Raw genomic sequence first — 14,900 nt, forward strand, 5'->3', positions numbered from 1 at the left:
AATCAGTGGATTGTATCAATGTCAATATCTTGAATGTGATGTTATTATACTATAGTTTTGCAAAATGTTACTTACCATTGGGGAAACTAGGCAAAGTGTATGAGGGATCTCTCTGTATTATTCCTCACAGTTGCATGTGAATCTACAATCATGTAAAAACATTCTTCAATTTAAAAATATTTAAAAATAAAATTAATAGCAATGCCGCTGCTGTTATTTGTCAAATTATGGAGTGATCTTCGACATGGCAAGCCATTCTAACTTTTATTTTCCCAAGAAGAAAGATAGAAGCCTGGTTACATATATAACAAACAGATCAGGGCTCCCCCAGCTCGGTTTGCTAGATGAGAATGCTGCTAGATGAGAAAGCAGCTTCTCCAAGGTTTTTGTTGAATTCAGGTTACATCATGTCCTGTGTTGCTCAGATAAATGAAGTCTTATTGTAACTTCATGTTTTAATTTTTAAGGCTATCTGGAAGAAGTAACCATCGAAAACACTCATTGTCTTGACTGCTGTGGCTCAGTTGGTTGGAGTGGAGTTCAGAGTATAGGAAGGTTGGCGTTCAACCCCCGGTTCAATCCCTGGTCCGGGCACTTATGGGAGACAGCCGATTGATGTTTCTCTCTCTCTTTCCCTTCCTCTCTCTCTCAAAACAAAGGGCGTCTCTCTCTCTCTCTGTCTCTTTCCTTCCTTTTAAAATTCAGTGAACGTATCCTCAGGTGAAGATTGGAAAAAAAACACACACTTGCCCTAGCTAGTTTTGCTCAGTGGATAGAGTGTTGGCCTGTGTACTAAAGGGTCCCGGGGTTCGATTCCTGGTCAGGACACATGCCTGGGTTGCGGGCTCGATCCCCAGTAGGGGGTGTGCAGGAGGCAGCCAATCAATGGTTCTCTTTCATCATTGATGTTTCTATCTCTCTCTCCCTTCCTCTCTGAAATCAACAAAAATATTTTTTAAAAAATAAAATAAAAAATAAAAATAAGAACACTGATATATGTATGTGTCAGGAACTGTTCCAAACCCTTAACAAAAGTAAACTCGCGGTACCTTATAACAACCTTATGAGGAAAGTGCTGTTTTTATCTCCATATCTGGATTGATGATGAAGCCACTAAGGAGTAGAATTGCATTTGTTTTGTTTTTAAATATATTTTTATTGATTTCAGAGAGGAAGGGAGAGGGAGAGAGAGATAGGAACATCCATGATGAGAGAGAATCATTGATCAGCTGCCTCCTGCACACCCCACACTGGGGATAGAGTCCACAACCTGGGCATGTGCCCTGACCGGGAATTGAACCGTGACCTCCTGGTTCATAGGTCAATGCCCAACCACTGAGCCACGCTGGCTGGACTGCATTCGTTTTCTGTTTCTCTGTAACAAATGACCATACATTTAGTGGCTTAAAACAACCCACGAATTTATTATCTTCCAGTGTCTGTGGGTGGAGTCGCAGCACAGCTAAGCTGGGCTCTCTGCCTCAGTCTCCCCAGGCTGCCTCGCAGGTGCTGGCTTCTCCGGAACCAGCAGGGAGCCTCTCTGGCTTCAGTCTTCTAAGGCAGAGGCCTGGGTAACATCTCCACGGGAGTGACAACCCATCCTCTGCCATGTCCCGTTGGTTAGAAGCGAGTTCTAAGTTCTGCCTGAAAAAATGCACAGACAGCAGGAGGTGGGGATTTGTGGGGATTATCCTTGAGTCTATCTGCCACAATGATTGAGTAAACCAATCCAATTCTGGGTCTCAGAGAGCCAAGACTTAACAGGATTTTGAAAATTAGAATTTCATGTAAAAAAAAATTCCCCTGAGGAGACCTGTCTTCAACGTGGTGGCAGGAGGACTCTGTAGGCCCATTGCTTCCTTCACCACTTTTTGTTGCTGTTAATCCTTACCTGAGGATACTTTTCCCCATTGATTTTTAGAGAGAGTGGAAGGGAGGGAGGGAGGGGGAGAGGGATAGAGAGAGGACTATCTATATGAGAGAGACACATTGATTAGTTGCCTCCCCAATGGGGCTGGGAAATCTAACCTGCAACCTAGGTGCGTGCCCTTGACTGGGGATCGAACCAGAGACCCTTTGGTCCCCAGGTGGGTCCTTGGGCCAGTGCTCTAACCACTGAGCACACTTTTAATACTTGCTCTGGTTTGGGTGTGGCATTTCCTGACAACATAGCCCCACCAGCCAGTGCTTTAAGGACCTCACCACCTCCCTTCCACTTCCTCATGGCAATTGTCAAGTGATTGCTTCAGCAAGAGTCTCCTACGTCATTGCCTAAAAACATGACAGTTGTTGTTTTTAGGGCTATCCAGTTTCATACTTTCCACTGTGTGTAGCCCTGGCAGGAGGGGAATTCCCAACACCTGCTTCCCACTGCTGGCTCCTGTTACAAAAGCCAGTGGGGCCAGATCTTTTTTTTTTGTTTTACCTCCCCCCTGGTATAGACACCATGTAAGCATTTGACCCAAATTTGAGTCTCTTTTAGGATTTTGAATCCTGAATGAGTAATGCAATGATCAAGGGAGAGTGTTTGCTGCAACTCAAATGATGTCACAAATCTTTATTTTACATATTTATTTTTTAATTTTTTTATTGATTAAGTTATTACATATGTGTCCTTATCCCCACATTACCCCCTATCCCCCCCACTCATGCCCTCACCCCCCTGTTGTCTGTTGTCACAAATCTTTTTCTTTCCACTCCTCAGAATCAATAAGCAAAGAAACTTGTGCTCTGGGTACTGAGAATATCCCAAGTCTGTTCCCTAAATATCAGCTTTGTTCCCCTGTAGGGGTGAGGATATTATATGCGACCCTCTGGCCAGAGGAAAATCATAGATTAATTCATTCAACATACATTTGTTCAGCATCTGCTTTGGGCCAGGCACTGTTCTAGATGCTGGAGATACAATGAAGTACAAGGCAGACATGGGGCTGGGCTCGAATTAGGTTGCTTACCAGTGGGGCAAGACAGATACTTCCTAAACAAGATAAGTTCAGAGCAACACGTTACACAATGAAAATAAAACAGAAAAATGTTGCCCTGGCCAGGTACCTCAGTTGGTTGGAGCATCATTCTGGTTGTGGGTTTGATCACTGATCAGGTGCACAAAGGAGCCAACTGTTGGATGCATGGATGGGTGGAACAATGGGCCTATGTTTCTCTCTCTCTCTCGCTCTCTTTTTCTACCCCCCACCCCCCTCTCTCTCCCTTCCCTTCCTTTCTCTCTAAAGTCAGTGAATTTAAAACACCCATTTGGCATGGCTCAGTGGTTGAGTGTCCACCTATGAACTAAGAGGTCATGGTTTGATTCCCGTTCAGGGCACATGCCTGGGCTGTGGGCTCAGTCCCCAGTGTGGGGCGTGCAGGAAGAGGCAGCCAATCAATGCTTCTCTCTCATCATGGATGTTTCTATCTGTCCCTCTCCCTTCCTCTCTGAAATCAATAAAAATATATTTCAACACACACACACATCTGCATGCTAAAGAAAATAAAACAGAAAAATGTAATAACGTGAGACTGGTTCCTATTTGGAGTAGGAAGGATCACATCAGGTAAGGTAGTCAGGAAAGGCCTCTTTAAGGAGATGACATTTGAGCTGAGACCTAAAGGATGAGGGATTGGTGGTGCGGGTACCTGGAGGCAAAGAATTCCAGGCAGGGGGAATAGCAAGTACAAAGACCCTGAGATGAGATGGGCTTGGTGTGTTTAAGAAACTGAAAGAAAGCCGGTGCAGCTGGGATAGAGTGATGGCGGAGGAGGAGGAGTTGGGAGGCCAGCTCATGCAGGTCCTTCTAGGCTCCTTTAAGGACTTTGGTTTTGATGCTGAGTGAAGGGGGAGCTGTGGGAGGATTTTTAAAAAATATTTTTATTGATTTCAAAGAGGAAGGGAGAGGGACAGAGAGATAGAAGCATCCATGATGAGAGAGAATCATTGATCGGCTGCCTCCTGCACGCCCCATACTGGGGATCGAGCCAGCAACCCGGGCATGTGCTCTGACCTGGAATCGAACCGTGACCTCCTGGTTTATAGGTTGACGCTCAACCACTAAGCCACACCAGCTGGGCTGTATGACTGAAAACATTTGCCTCCTCCAAGTGGGCATAGCCCCATGGCACTTGGCTTGGGGGAAAAGGACCTTTGTCTAAAGAGAAAGATGTGCCTGGCCGGCCTGGCTCAGTGGTTGAGCATTGCCCTGTGAACCAGGAGGTCACGGTTCGATTCCTGGTCAGGGCACAGGGGTTGCAGGCTCAACCCCCTGTGTGGGGCATGCAGGAGGCGGCCAGCTGATCAATGATTTTTCTCTCATCATTATGTTTTTATCTCTCATTCCCTCTCTGAAATCAATAAAAAGATTTAGCCAAAACTGGTTTGGCTCGGTGGATAGAGCGTCCACCTGCGGACTGAAAGGTCCCAGGTTCGATTCCGGTCAAGGGCATGTACCAGGGTTGCAGGCACATCCCCAGTAGGAGATGTGCAGGAGGCAGCTGGTCGATGTTTCTCTCTCATCGATGTTTCTGACTCTTTATCTCTCTCCTTTCCTCTCTGTAGAAAATCAATAAAATATATTTAAAAAAAAAGATTTAAAAAAACAGAGCCCTGAGTGGTTTGGCTCAGTGGATAGAGTGTCAGCCTGCGGACTGAAGGGTCCCAGGTTCGATTCTGCTCAAGGGTATGTACTCTAGGAGAGTCTTTCTAAAAAACAAAGAGAAAGACGCCCCTTCTTCCTGCAGGTGCAGCCCCACACGAGAGTGCACAACAGCACCAGAATTCAGGCTGGGCTTCAGCCCCTCCTGGGCCCCTCAGCCAGATACCCTTGTTCGGTGCACAAACCACACAACTGTCCGCAGCCCAGATCAAAGAGACTGGGAAGCGGCTGTTGTGGTAATCCAGAGGAGAGATGGCGATGGCTTGGATCAGGGAGTGCAGGGTAGGGGGACAAAAATGCACAAGGCATACACTGAGGCCATCCTTTGCCCTGGTTCCCAGCCCGAGCCCTAGCAAGAATTTGAATGTGATTGCTTTTCTTTTTTTTTTTTCTTTTTTTAAATATATTTTATTGATTTATTACGGAGAGGAAGGGAGAGAGATAGAGAGCTAGAAACATCGATGAGAGAGAAACATCGATCAGCTGCCTCCTGCACACTCCCTACTGGGGATGTGCCCGCAACCCAGGTACATGCCCTTGACCGGAATCGAACCCGGGACCTTTCAGTCTGTAGGCCGATGCTCCATCCACTGAGCCAAACCGGTTTCAGCGTGATTGCTTTTCTAAGAGCAGCTCTAATGTCCACCAAACATGTGGGCTCAGACTCATTCCAGCCCTAACTGACTCCCCCAAGGCAGAGGTGGGGGTGGTTACTGTGGGGGAGGGAGGAGCTATGGCCCCAGGAAGGAGGACAGCCAATAGGCTGTGCTCCCAAGGGAGTCCAGGAGCAGTTGTTTGTGCAAAGTTTGAGAAATGAGACTGACATCCCTCAATGTGTGTGTGTGTGTGTGTGTGTGGGAGACGAGAAGAGATAAACCAAAGAACTTATATTCTTATATGCATAGCCCATGGACACGGGCAATAGGGTGGTGAAAGCCGGGGTGGGGGGTAGGAGGGGAATGGAGTGGGAGAATGGAGATATCTGTAATACTATCAACAAGAAAAAATATATTAAAAAATAAATCAAGTGCCCTAGTTGGTTTGTCTCAGTGCATAGAGCCTTGGCCTGTGGACTGAAAGGTCCCAGGTTCAATTCCGGTCAAGGGCATATGCCTGGGTTGGGTTGCAGGCTCAACCCCCAGTTGGGGGCATGCAGGAGGCAGCCGATCCATGATTCTCTCTCATGATTGATGTTTCTATCTCTCTCTCCCCTGCGTTCCTCTCTGAAAGCAATAAAAATATATTATAAAATAAATAAAAATGATGAGACCAAAAACAAAAAAAGGGAAGAAATGAGGATATGAATTCCTTTAATGTTATAAGGTTGTTGCGAGGATCAAATACATATTCAAAGCAGCTAACCTGGACCTGGTACTCAGTAGGCACCAGGACTAAGTAGTCCTAAGCTGGAATCTAAGACAAATCTCTTCCCTTCCTAAAACTCAGCTTCTTCATGTGTACAATGAATATTCCCTGCAACGAGGAAGCTGATGGAGCCGATAGAACCAAATCCTGTGTGTGAGGGAAGCTCTTGGCAAGCTGGCTGTGTGCTCCCTGGTGGCACCCTGATGTCACAGCCCTTATTTCTCTCCTCACTGTTCCACAAAGTCTGGTTCTTGCCCCCTTTGCCAGGACTTCTGAAAAAACCTTCTCACTGGTTACTCTACCTCTGATCTCCTTGCTGCCTGAACCTCAGCTGTAGGTATGTCTGCCCTTGTTCCAAACCTACATTGGCTCCCTAAAGGCCACTTGATCTGTAGGGGGAGGCGACAGCTAGGCGCCCTGCAAGGTCTTGGACATGACATAAACGAGATTGCCCTAAACATGTAGTGGAATGGTACTCAGGAAATGGCCATCATTCCCCCAGGGGGAGAGGGGGGTCAGAGGAGCAGGTTCTACCCACCTTTCTTTACTCTTTCTGGTCTTCCTTTATTTCTGTCTCTCCTTCCCTTTGTCTATCTCAGACCTTTTCTCCTTCCCAGCCTCCCTGTGTGTTGCCCCTTTCTCTTTTCTGTGATTCAAATTTCTCCTTTTCGCTTTCTCAGTCTCTCTCTTCTCTTCAGTGGGTTGCTCTTTGGGTCAACTCCTTCCTCCCTCCTCCCGGGTTTAAGGATGACCAACCTTTGAGAGTCCTCAGCTTCCGCATCTGTTCTGAGCCACTGGGACCTCCCACTTCCCAGGCCTGAGTAAGGCTGACCCTCAGGAAGGGCCAAGGGGGAGGGGTAGCAGGAAAAAGGGGGTGTTGTTACACTTTTGGTCTCCTTTTTTGCCCTTCATTTTGGAGGGGACAGGTGAAAAAAACAACAACGAGGAATTTAAAACTTCCTCTTTTGTCTTGCCCCACATGCAATTAGTGATGGTCTAAGAGCCTGGTTTGACTTTCTAAGAAAGAAAACTCCTCTAAGAAACCACATCATTTAAACACTAGGTTTGCCTGGACCACAGCATCTGATAAGACAATGAAAACAGAAAAGGCTTTTAAAACCAATTTAACCCACACACAAATGTAATTCTAAGGAAGAATCAATAGTCTGGTGGATCATTTTCCCTGCGACTCCTTGGAGAAGCTTAAAGAGACTTTCAATCAATGGGGCGGATAGTGAATAAAATGTTCTTTTAGAAATAAATTGACTTGATTTAACGATGAAGATTAAGTAAATAATAGCCAAGGTGGTACTTGGTCTTGGCAAACATTCGAAGGTGGTTCTCCGGTGGCTGCTGTTTAGGAAACACTGATCTAAATGAAATCAATATGTAATGGGAGGTTGACAAATGTCTACACAAATTCATCAAAGCGGCGAAAAACACATCTGAAGGAAGAATGGTTCCACAGGCAGGTGTGCCCAGCCTTCCAAAGGAGGCATGCAGCTTGGGTGGTATGGCTCAGTGCTTAAGCATCAACCTATGAACCAAGAGGTCACGGTTTGATTCCCGGTCAAGGCACATGCCTGAATTGCAGGCTGGATACCTAGTGTGGGGCCTGCGGGAGGCAGCCAATCAATGATTCTCTCTCATCACTGGTGTTTCTATCTCTCTCTCCCTCTCCCTTCCTCTCTGAAATCAATGAAAAAAAAATTAAAATTTAATTAATTAATTAAAGCAAAATCAATGCACTGAGTTTCACAGAATGGCAAGGTGGAAAGGACTGGGTCCTTGTGGTACTGAATTAACCAACCTGGGAGCCCCCTTACCTTAGGACTTTGTGTTTTGTAAAATCATACATATCTTTGTTATTTAAGCCAGTTGAGTATGGCTCAAAGTTATTTGCAGCTTAATAATTAATTAATATACCCATGGTATATCATCTTGGTAGGACAATGAAACCCACTGTGAAAACCTGAACGGGCTAGATATTACCTAAGCTTAGCCAGCCGGATGCTGTCTTTGAATTATAAGCAAAGAATACAAGGATGAGAGAAGAGCATGTAATTGTTCACTCCCCAGCATTCCTGTGGCTCCATTATTTTCTGCCCTGTCCTCAGCCTGATCCTCCAGTCACTCAAAGACTGTACTAACTCAGAGGGGATTTCTTTTGTTCCTGACCAACAACTTTCACAGAGACACAAAGTCAAAGAGAGAAAAATGCCTCATTTTATTTCATCAGGCAAATATCACTCAAGACTCTCTATTTCGCCCAGCTGGTGTGGCTCAGTGGTTGAGAGTCAACCCATGAACCAAGAGGCCATGGGTTCAATTCTAGGTCAGGGCACATGTCCGGGGTTGCAAGCTTGATCCCAGGTGTGGTACGTGCAGGGGGCAGCTGATCAATGGTTCTCTTTCATCACTGATATTTCTCTCTCTCTCTCTCTCTCTCTCTCTCTCTCTCTCTCTTTCTCCCTTCCTCTATGAAACCAATAAAAATGTTTTTTTAAAAAAAGACTCTCCATCTCTCTTGGCACTGGTCCTCTGCTCAACCAGGCAGCCGCTCCATAAATTAATTAAATGGCATCTGTTTTGTGGAATAATTGAGTGCCCTATTTGCTTGTGTCATCCAGCTCTGAGCTGGATCAACTCTTGTGTGCTCTTCAAAGTAAGCTTTCTAGACCGGCATGACTGAGGCTCAGGGGCCTTAAACTGTAGAAGGTGAGGTGCTTGAATCAGCAATGAGTGGGTCATTCATTCAGACAGCCAGCAAGTGTTTACTGAATATCTAACTGTTCTAGGCTAGGGATAGGGCGGTAAACAAAACAGACACTCCTTGATTGCAGCGGAACGCACGTCCTTGTGGAGTTGACATTCTAATTGGAGACAGATGTGAAACAATCAATTGTAAAGGCATTTAATTGCAATCAACACTAGGAGGGAAAAGTACAGGGCGCCCTGAGAATGAGCAGCAAGGGCTCAAGCTGTCCCGTTTTGTCAGGGATAGTTTGCTGTGAGAAAGAGGCATTCAACATTAGGCAAAAGGGTGGGCAAATGTTCCAGGCAGAGAGAGCAATATCTTGTCAAGGTCCATGTTGGTACGTTAAGGGAACAGAAAGAAATGCCTGGTTATTGGACCACAAAAGGAGGAGAAGAATGGAGCCAAATGAGAATAGAGAGGTGGCAGGGGCCAGAAGTGACTTCGTAGTAGCCCTTCTTTTTAAAAATATTTTTTAAAAATATATTTTATTGATTTATTACAGAGAGGAAGGGAGAGGGATAGAGAGTTAGAAACATCGATGAGAGAGATACATGGATCAGCTGCCTCCTGCACACACACCCTGGGGGGATGTGCCCGCAACCAAGATACATACCCTTGACCAGAATCGAACCTGGGACCCTTCAGTCCACAGGATGACGCTCTATCTAACATTGATGAGAGAGAAACATTGATTAGTGCCTCCTGCGTGCCCCACACTGCGAGCCTGCAACCCAGGCATGTGGCTTGACCTCTTGGCTCTTGGGTTGACCGCTCAACCACTGAGCCACACCGGCCAAGCTAGTCCTTCTTTTTTTAATTTTTTAATTGTGGTAAGACACACAACAAAATTTACCATCTTAACCACTAAGTTAAATGTACAGTTTAGTGGCATTAAGTACATTCGCATTGTTGTGCAATCAACACCACCATCTATCTTAGAACTCTTTTCATGTTTCCAAACTAAAACAATAGTTCCCCATTCTCCCCTCCCTCTGGCTCTAGCAACCACCATTCTGTTTTCTGTCTCTATGTCTTTGACTATTTTAAGTAACCTCCTGGTTCATAGATAGATGCTCAACCACTGACACACACTGGACAGGCTAAAAAGTAACTTTTCATTCCCCCGCCCTCTCCAGCCCCTGGCACCCACATTCTACTTTCTGTCTTTATGAATTTAGCTGTTCTATGTGCCTCATATTAGTGGAATTATACAGTATTTGTCTTTTTGTGACTGGCTTATTTCACTTAGCTGAATGTCCTCAAGGTTCATCCAGCTATAGTATGTGTCAGAATTTCCTTGGGCAGCCCTTCTTAAACTGTAATCCTACTGCTTCTTGGACCCACTTTGATTAGCAAGGTTGCAGGCCATGCTCAAAATCTCAGAATAAGATCTTGAATTCTTAATTTTTGTGCTTTTCTTATTTGCCTTACATTTCCTAACTCTTCCACTAGAAAACAAGAGTATCCATATCTGGCCGAAACCGGTTTGGCTCAGTGGATAGAGCGTCGGCCTGTGGACTGAGGGGTCCCGGGTTCAATTCCGGTCAAGGGCATGTGCCTGGGTTGCGGGCACACCCCCAGTGGGAGATGTGCAGGAGGCAGCTGATCGATGTACCTCTCTCATCGATGTTTCTAACTCTCTATCTCTCTCCCTTCCTCTCTGTGAAAAATCAATAAAATATATTAAAAAAAAAAGAGTATCCATATCTGTATTAGTTTCCTAGGGCTGTCAGAACAATATACCATAAACGGGATGGCTGGACAACAGAAATTTATCCTCTCACAGTCCAGGAGGCCAGAAGTCCAAAATCAGTGTGTCGGTAAGTTAGTTCCTTCAGGAGGCTCTGATCCAGGCTTCTCTCCTAGTTTCTGGAGGTTTCTGGCTATCTTTGGTGTTTCTAGGCTTGTAAATCCATCACTCCAATCTTCGCTTGCATCTTCACGTGGCCTTCCCCCTGTGTGTCTGTCTCTATATCTCTGTGTCTAAAATTCCCTTGTCTTATAAGGAAACCAGTCATTGGATTTAGGATCCATCGTAATCCAGTGTGACCTCTTCTTGATTACATCTGCTAAGACCATATTTCCAAATAAGGTGACATTCATAGGTGCTAGGTGGACATAAATTTGGGGGGAGGACGCTATTCAATGCAGTACATTGTTTCTAAAGGAATTTACAGTTAGGATTGTTAGAGAAGGAACATAAAGAGAAGATAATGTTCTTTTTTTTGGTTTGTTTTGCTCCCTATTTAATGCACTTTGTGCAGAAGAGAAATCCTTACCTGGCCAGCATGGCTCAGTGGTTGAGCATCGGCCTATGAATCAAGAGGTCACAGTTCGATTCCTGGTCAGGGCACATGCCCAGGTTTGCGGGCTTGATCTCCAGTAGGGGGCGTGCAGGAGGCAGCCAATCAATGATTTTCTCTCATCATTGATGTTTCTATATCTCCCTCTTCCTTCCTCTCTGAATCAATAAAAAAAAAATGTATTTTTTTTAAAAAAGGGAAATCTTTGATTTAGCAACAAAAATAATAAAATAAAATTAAAAAGAAATCCTCAATTGGAGCAGAATATCTATATATATAAAAGGCTAATATGCTAAGTGTCCCTCCGCCCATCTGACTGGGTCGCTATGACGTGCACTGACCACCAGGGGGCAGACGCTCAATGCAGGAGCTGCCAAGCTGCAGTGATGCACCCCGAAACCAGAGAGGAGGGAGCCCAATTCCTTGTGGGCCTTGTGATTCCACCCTTGACCATGGGTTATGTTGTTGCTGGGGCACTGTCGGCCCCAAATCTGGTTTACTGCACACTTGTGTTTGTGTTCCACACCCTGTACGACAACTTTGCAGAGTGCCCTCTCGCACTCTGGGACCCCTCAAGGGATGTCAGAGAGCTGGTTTCAGCACGATCTCCACAGGCCAGTCTGTGGGACACCACATGCTGGAGGGACCCGCTCACTTCACAGACATCCTTCGAGCCGCAGCGCTGCCCCAGTTACAGCCATTCAGGGAGGAACCAAGGGAGGCTGGCTCCAGGGCGTGTCCAGCCCATCTCACCCAGCCCCACCCCACTGGCTACCTTCTAATTAATTTCCTTTCAATGTGCATGAATCTGTGCACCGGGGCACTAGTATTATCTCTTATATAAAAGGTCTGTGGCTATCATGCTGTAACGCCGTCATGACCAAAAGAGCAGCGGTTTTCATGGTGGGTGGGGCGGGGCAAGAACTACTAGAGGTGGACAGCTGCGAGCGATGATGGGCGGGGCGGCCAGCTGAGCTACTTTCACATGATTTCGTGCACGCTGGGCCTCTAGTAATAAATATTGGAAAGAGAGGGAAGAAAATAGATTCCACCAGTTACTGCTCGAGAGTCACTTGATCTGATAAGAGGGAGGAAAGAGTAGTGACAGTGACCTTAGAGGAGGTCAAGAGACCTGAAAAGAAAGGATTGAATAAGGAGATCATGAAGAGGAGCCAGAGCAGGGGGAAAACAGGACCAAGCACTGTTGATAGCAGTCTAGTAAAGCCCCCAGTGAAAAGAACTGCCCTGGCGTATATAGCAACAAATGCGGCCATGACACCTAGCAGGGCAGTGTATAGTAGCAGAAGGCCCCAGAATAAGCAGGAAGTTTGGTGCAGTAAACCAGATTTGGGGCCGACAGTGCCCCAGCAACAACATAATCCATGGTCAAAGGTAGAATCACAAGGCCCACAGGAATTGGGCTTCCTCCTCTCTGGTTTTGGGGTGCATCACTGCAGCTTGGCAGCTCCTGCATTGAGCATCTGCCCCCTGATGGTCAGTGCACGTCATAGCGACCAGTCAGACTGGCGGAGATTCTACCAAGAATCTTCAAAGATATTATGGGAGATACTGAATTTTCCAGGTAGCTAGGATTGGAGCCATTTGATATGAATGTTAAAGAACTAGGAGACCATATCAGATTGTACTTTTTGGGTGCATCCAGGTAGAAGGCATGTGGATGCCTTTTGGATTTGTCCAATATCAATGCCTTGCCTTCAAGCCACTACAACATTGGCACCCCTATCACATTCATTCATTCAACAAACATTTGTTGAGCACCTACTATGTGCTAGGTTTTGGAAATGCAGAGATAAATAAGACAGGCAAAGTCCCTGTCCTCCTGGTGTTTTCTGGTTGGGAAGAGAGACACTGAACTAATAATTACATAAAAATAGATGTAGACTATATGAATAATTTGACAATTTTTTTTGAACAGATCCTGCCTCAGGTTTTTTGTACAAACAGCACAGGAGGAAACCAGCCCCATGCAAACAGTAGCCCAGGGCTCACACCATTCCTTTGTCTCTAAAAACAGAGGGCTCTACTCTGAAGCCTCTGTGGGGGCCTTGGTACCTTTGGGAGCCTGAGCTGGAGCTGGAGCCACAGCCATAGCCTGGGCCTTGGTTTGAGACTTGGACTTGGACTTTGGACTGCAGAGCCCAAGGTAAGACCCTTGGCTATATACATGAGCATGTTTCCCAAGTTTGGAGTGAGCAACGTAGGCAGGTTGACTGTGTATGTGGCTACTGCCCTTTGGAATCTTGGGGTTGACCTCCTTGGGCTTTACGAGGGCCTGGATAGCCTCCTCATGTGCACTCACGGCCTTGGTGTTGTTGACCTGCATCTTCTTCAGGGCCTTCTTGGTGTGTTTCTTGGCAAAGAGCACATTCGTCAGGAACTTCGGCCTCACACCCTTAAGATTCATATCTTTGTGGTTTAGGATATATATATATAGGGAGAGGGGGAGATAGAAACATCAATGATGAGAGAGAATAATTGATCAGTTGCCTCCTGCACGTCCCCTAGTAGGGATCAAACCCACAACCCGGGCATGTGCCCTGACTGGGAATCGAACCGTGACCTCCTGGTTCATTGGTTGATGCTTAACCACTGAGCTATGCCAGCTGGGCTGCTTAGGGTTTCTTGATGCTATTTCTGTGCCATTTTTGGGAGTGGTTATGTCTGGTATGGCTCTTGGACTTTGCCATGTCTGCACTGAAGCCCGTGGCTCCCAAAGTGCCTGGGACCAGAAGAGAAGAGGGGGGGTTGCAGTGCAGCATGGGAAATACGGTCGTCAACTTTACAATTCTTGAGGTGCAAGTATAGTCACATCTTTTGTAGTTCTTTTTTTTTTTTTCTTATTAATACAGTATTTATTTGTCTTCCTTCTGTCAAACCCTGAGCCAACCACTTTCCCCAGGCTGCCTAGGGAGGTATAGGAAAAGGAACATACAGGGCAGACAAGACGTCGATGTCCCTTGAAATGGCACTGGTTTGGAAGCTACGGCTAGAAATAAGCGAGGTCAGGGGACGTGGGGCTGCCAAGCTGCTGAGGCTCTCATCTGTCAGTGTCTCTGGTCATTTCAGCACCACTGCAGACAGTGACCGGCTCAGCTGAGAGGTGCTCCGGACCAAGGAGGGGGTGGACACAAACTTGGTGCAGGCATACATTTTCAGGGGATGAGGGGAGCTGCTCCCAGTGCAGAGAAGACAGACTGTAGTTCTTGAAATTAAATCAAAAGTGGCTTGAGCCTCATGGACCAGAGTAGCAAGAAGTTTAATACCGCCGAAACCGGTTTGGCTCAGTGGATTGAGCGTCGGCCTGTGGACTGAAGGGTCCCAGGTTCGATTCCGGTCAAGGGCATGTACCTGGGTTGTGGGCACATCCCCAGTGGGAGATGTGCAGGAGGCGACTCATTGATGTTTCTCTCTCATCGATGTTTCTAACTCTCTATCCCTCTCCCTTCCTCTCTGTGAAAAGTCAATAAAATATATTTAAAAAAAAAAAAAGAAGTTTAATACCACCCTCTTTGGCTCTTGTCCTCCTCTGGCTTATCCAGGAGCTTACATAGCCCACAAAGGACGTTGACCTGATGTCCACGCCTCAGTAGAGAAAAGCTTCTACTTCCAAGCCTTCCTTGTGTTCCATCGCTACAATGTGTCGTTCCTGAACACTGGCCTGCTTCCATCTGGCGCTGCTGGTCTACTCCAGAGCAAAGCTTTGCTGACTGCACCTTCCAGCGTGTGTCAGCGTGGTCCTTCAAAGATTTCCCAAATTGCAGCTCTAAGGGGCCAGTGTTTCTGGGCATACACTCAGCTCTTCTCCTT

The 14,900-nt window shown here is 46.2% G+C and overlaps 1 protein-coding gene across 1 annotated transcript; it reads right to left on the reverse strand.

Annotated features, from left to right (window-relative positions):
- Nucleotides 1-13,113: 13,113 nt before the first annotated feature.
- LOC102773920 (60S ribosomal protein L29-like) lies at nt 13,114-13,780 on the reverse strand. Its single transcript, XM_015565414.1, is given in 2 exon segments — nt 13,114-13,499; nt 13,684-13,780. Coding segments are annotated over 2 exon segments (483 nt in total).
- Between the last annotated feature and the right edge of the window lie 1,120 nt (nt 13,781-14,900).

The sequence above is a fragment of the Myotis davidii genome, unplaced genomic scaffold (assembly GCF_000327345.1).
Source record: "Myotis davidii unplaced genomic scaffold, ASM32734v1 scaffold1960, whole genome shotgun sequence".
NCBI lineage: Eukaryota > Metazoa > Chordata > Mammalia > Chiroptera > Vespertilionidae > Myotis > Myotis davidii.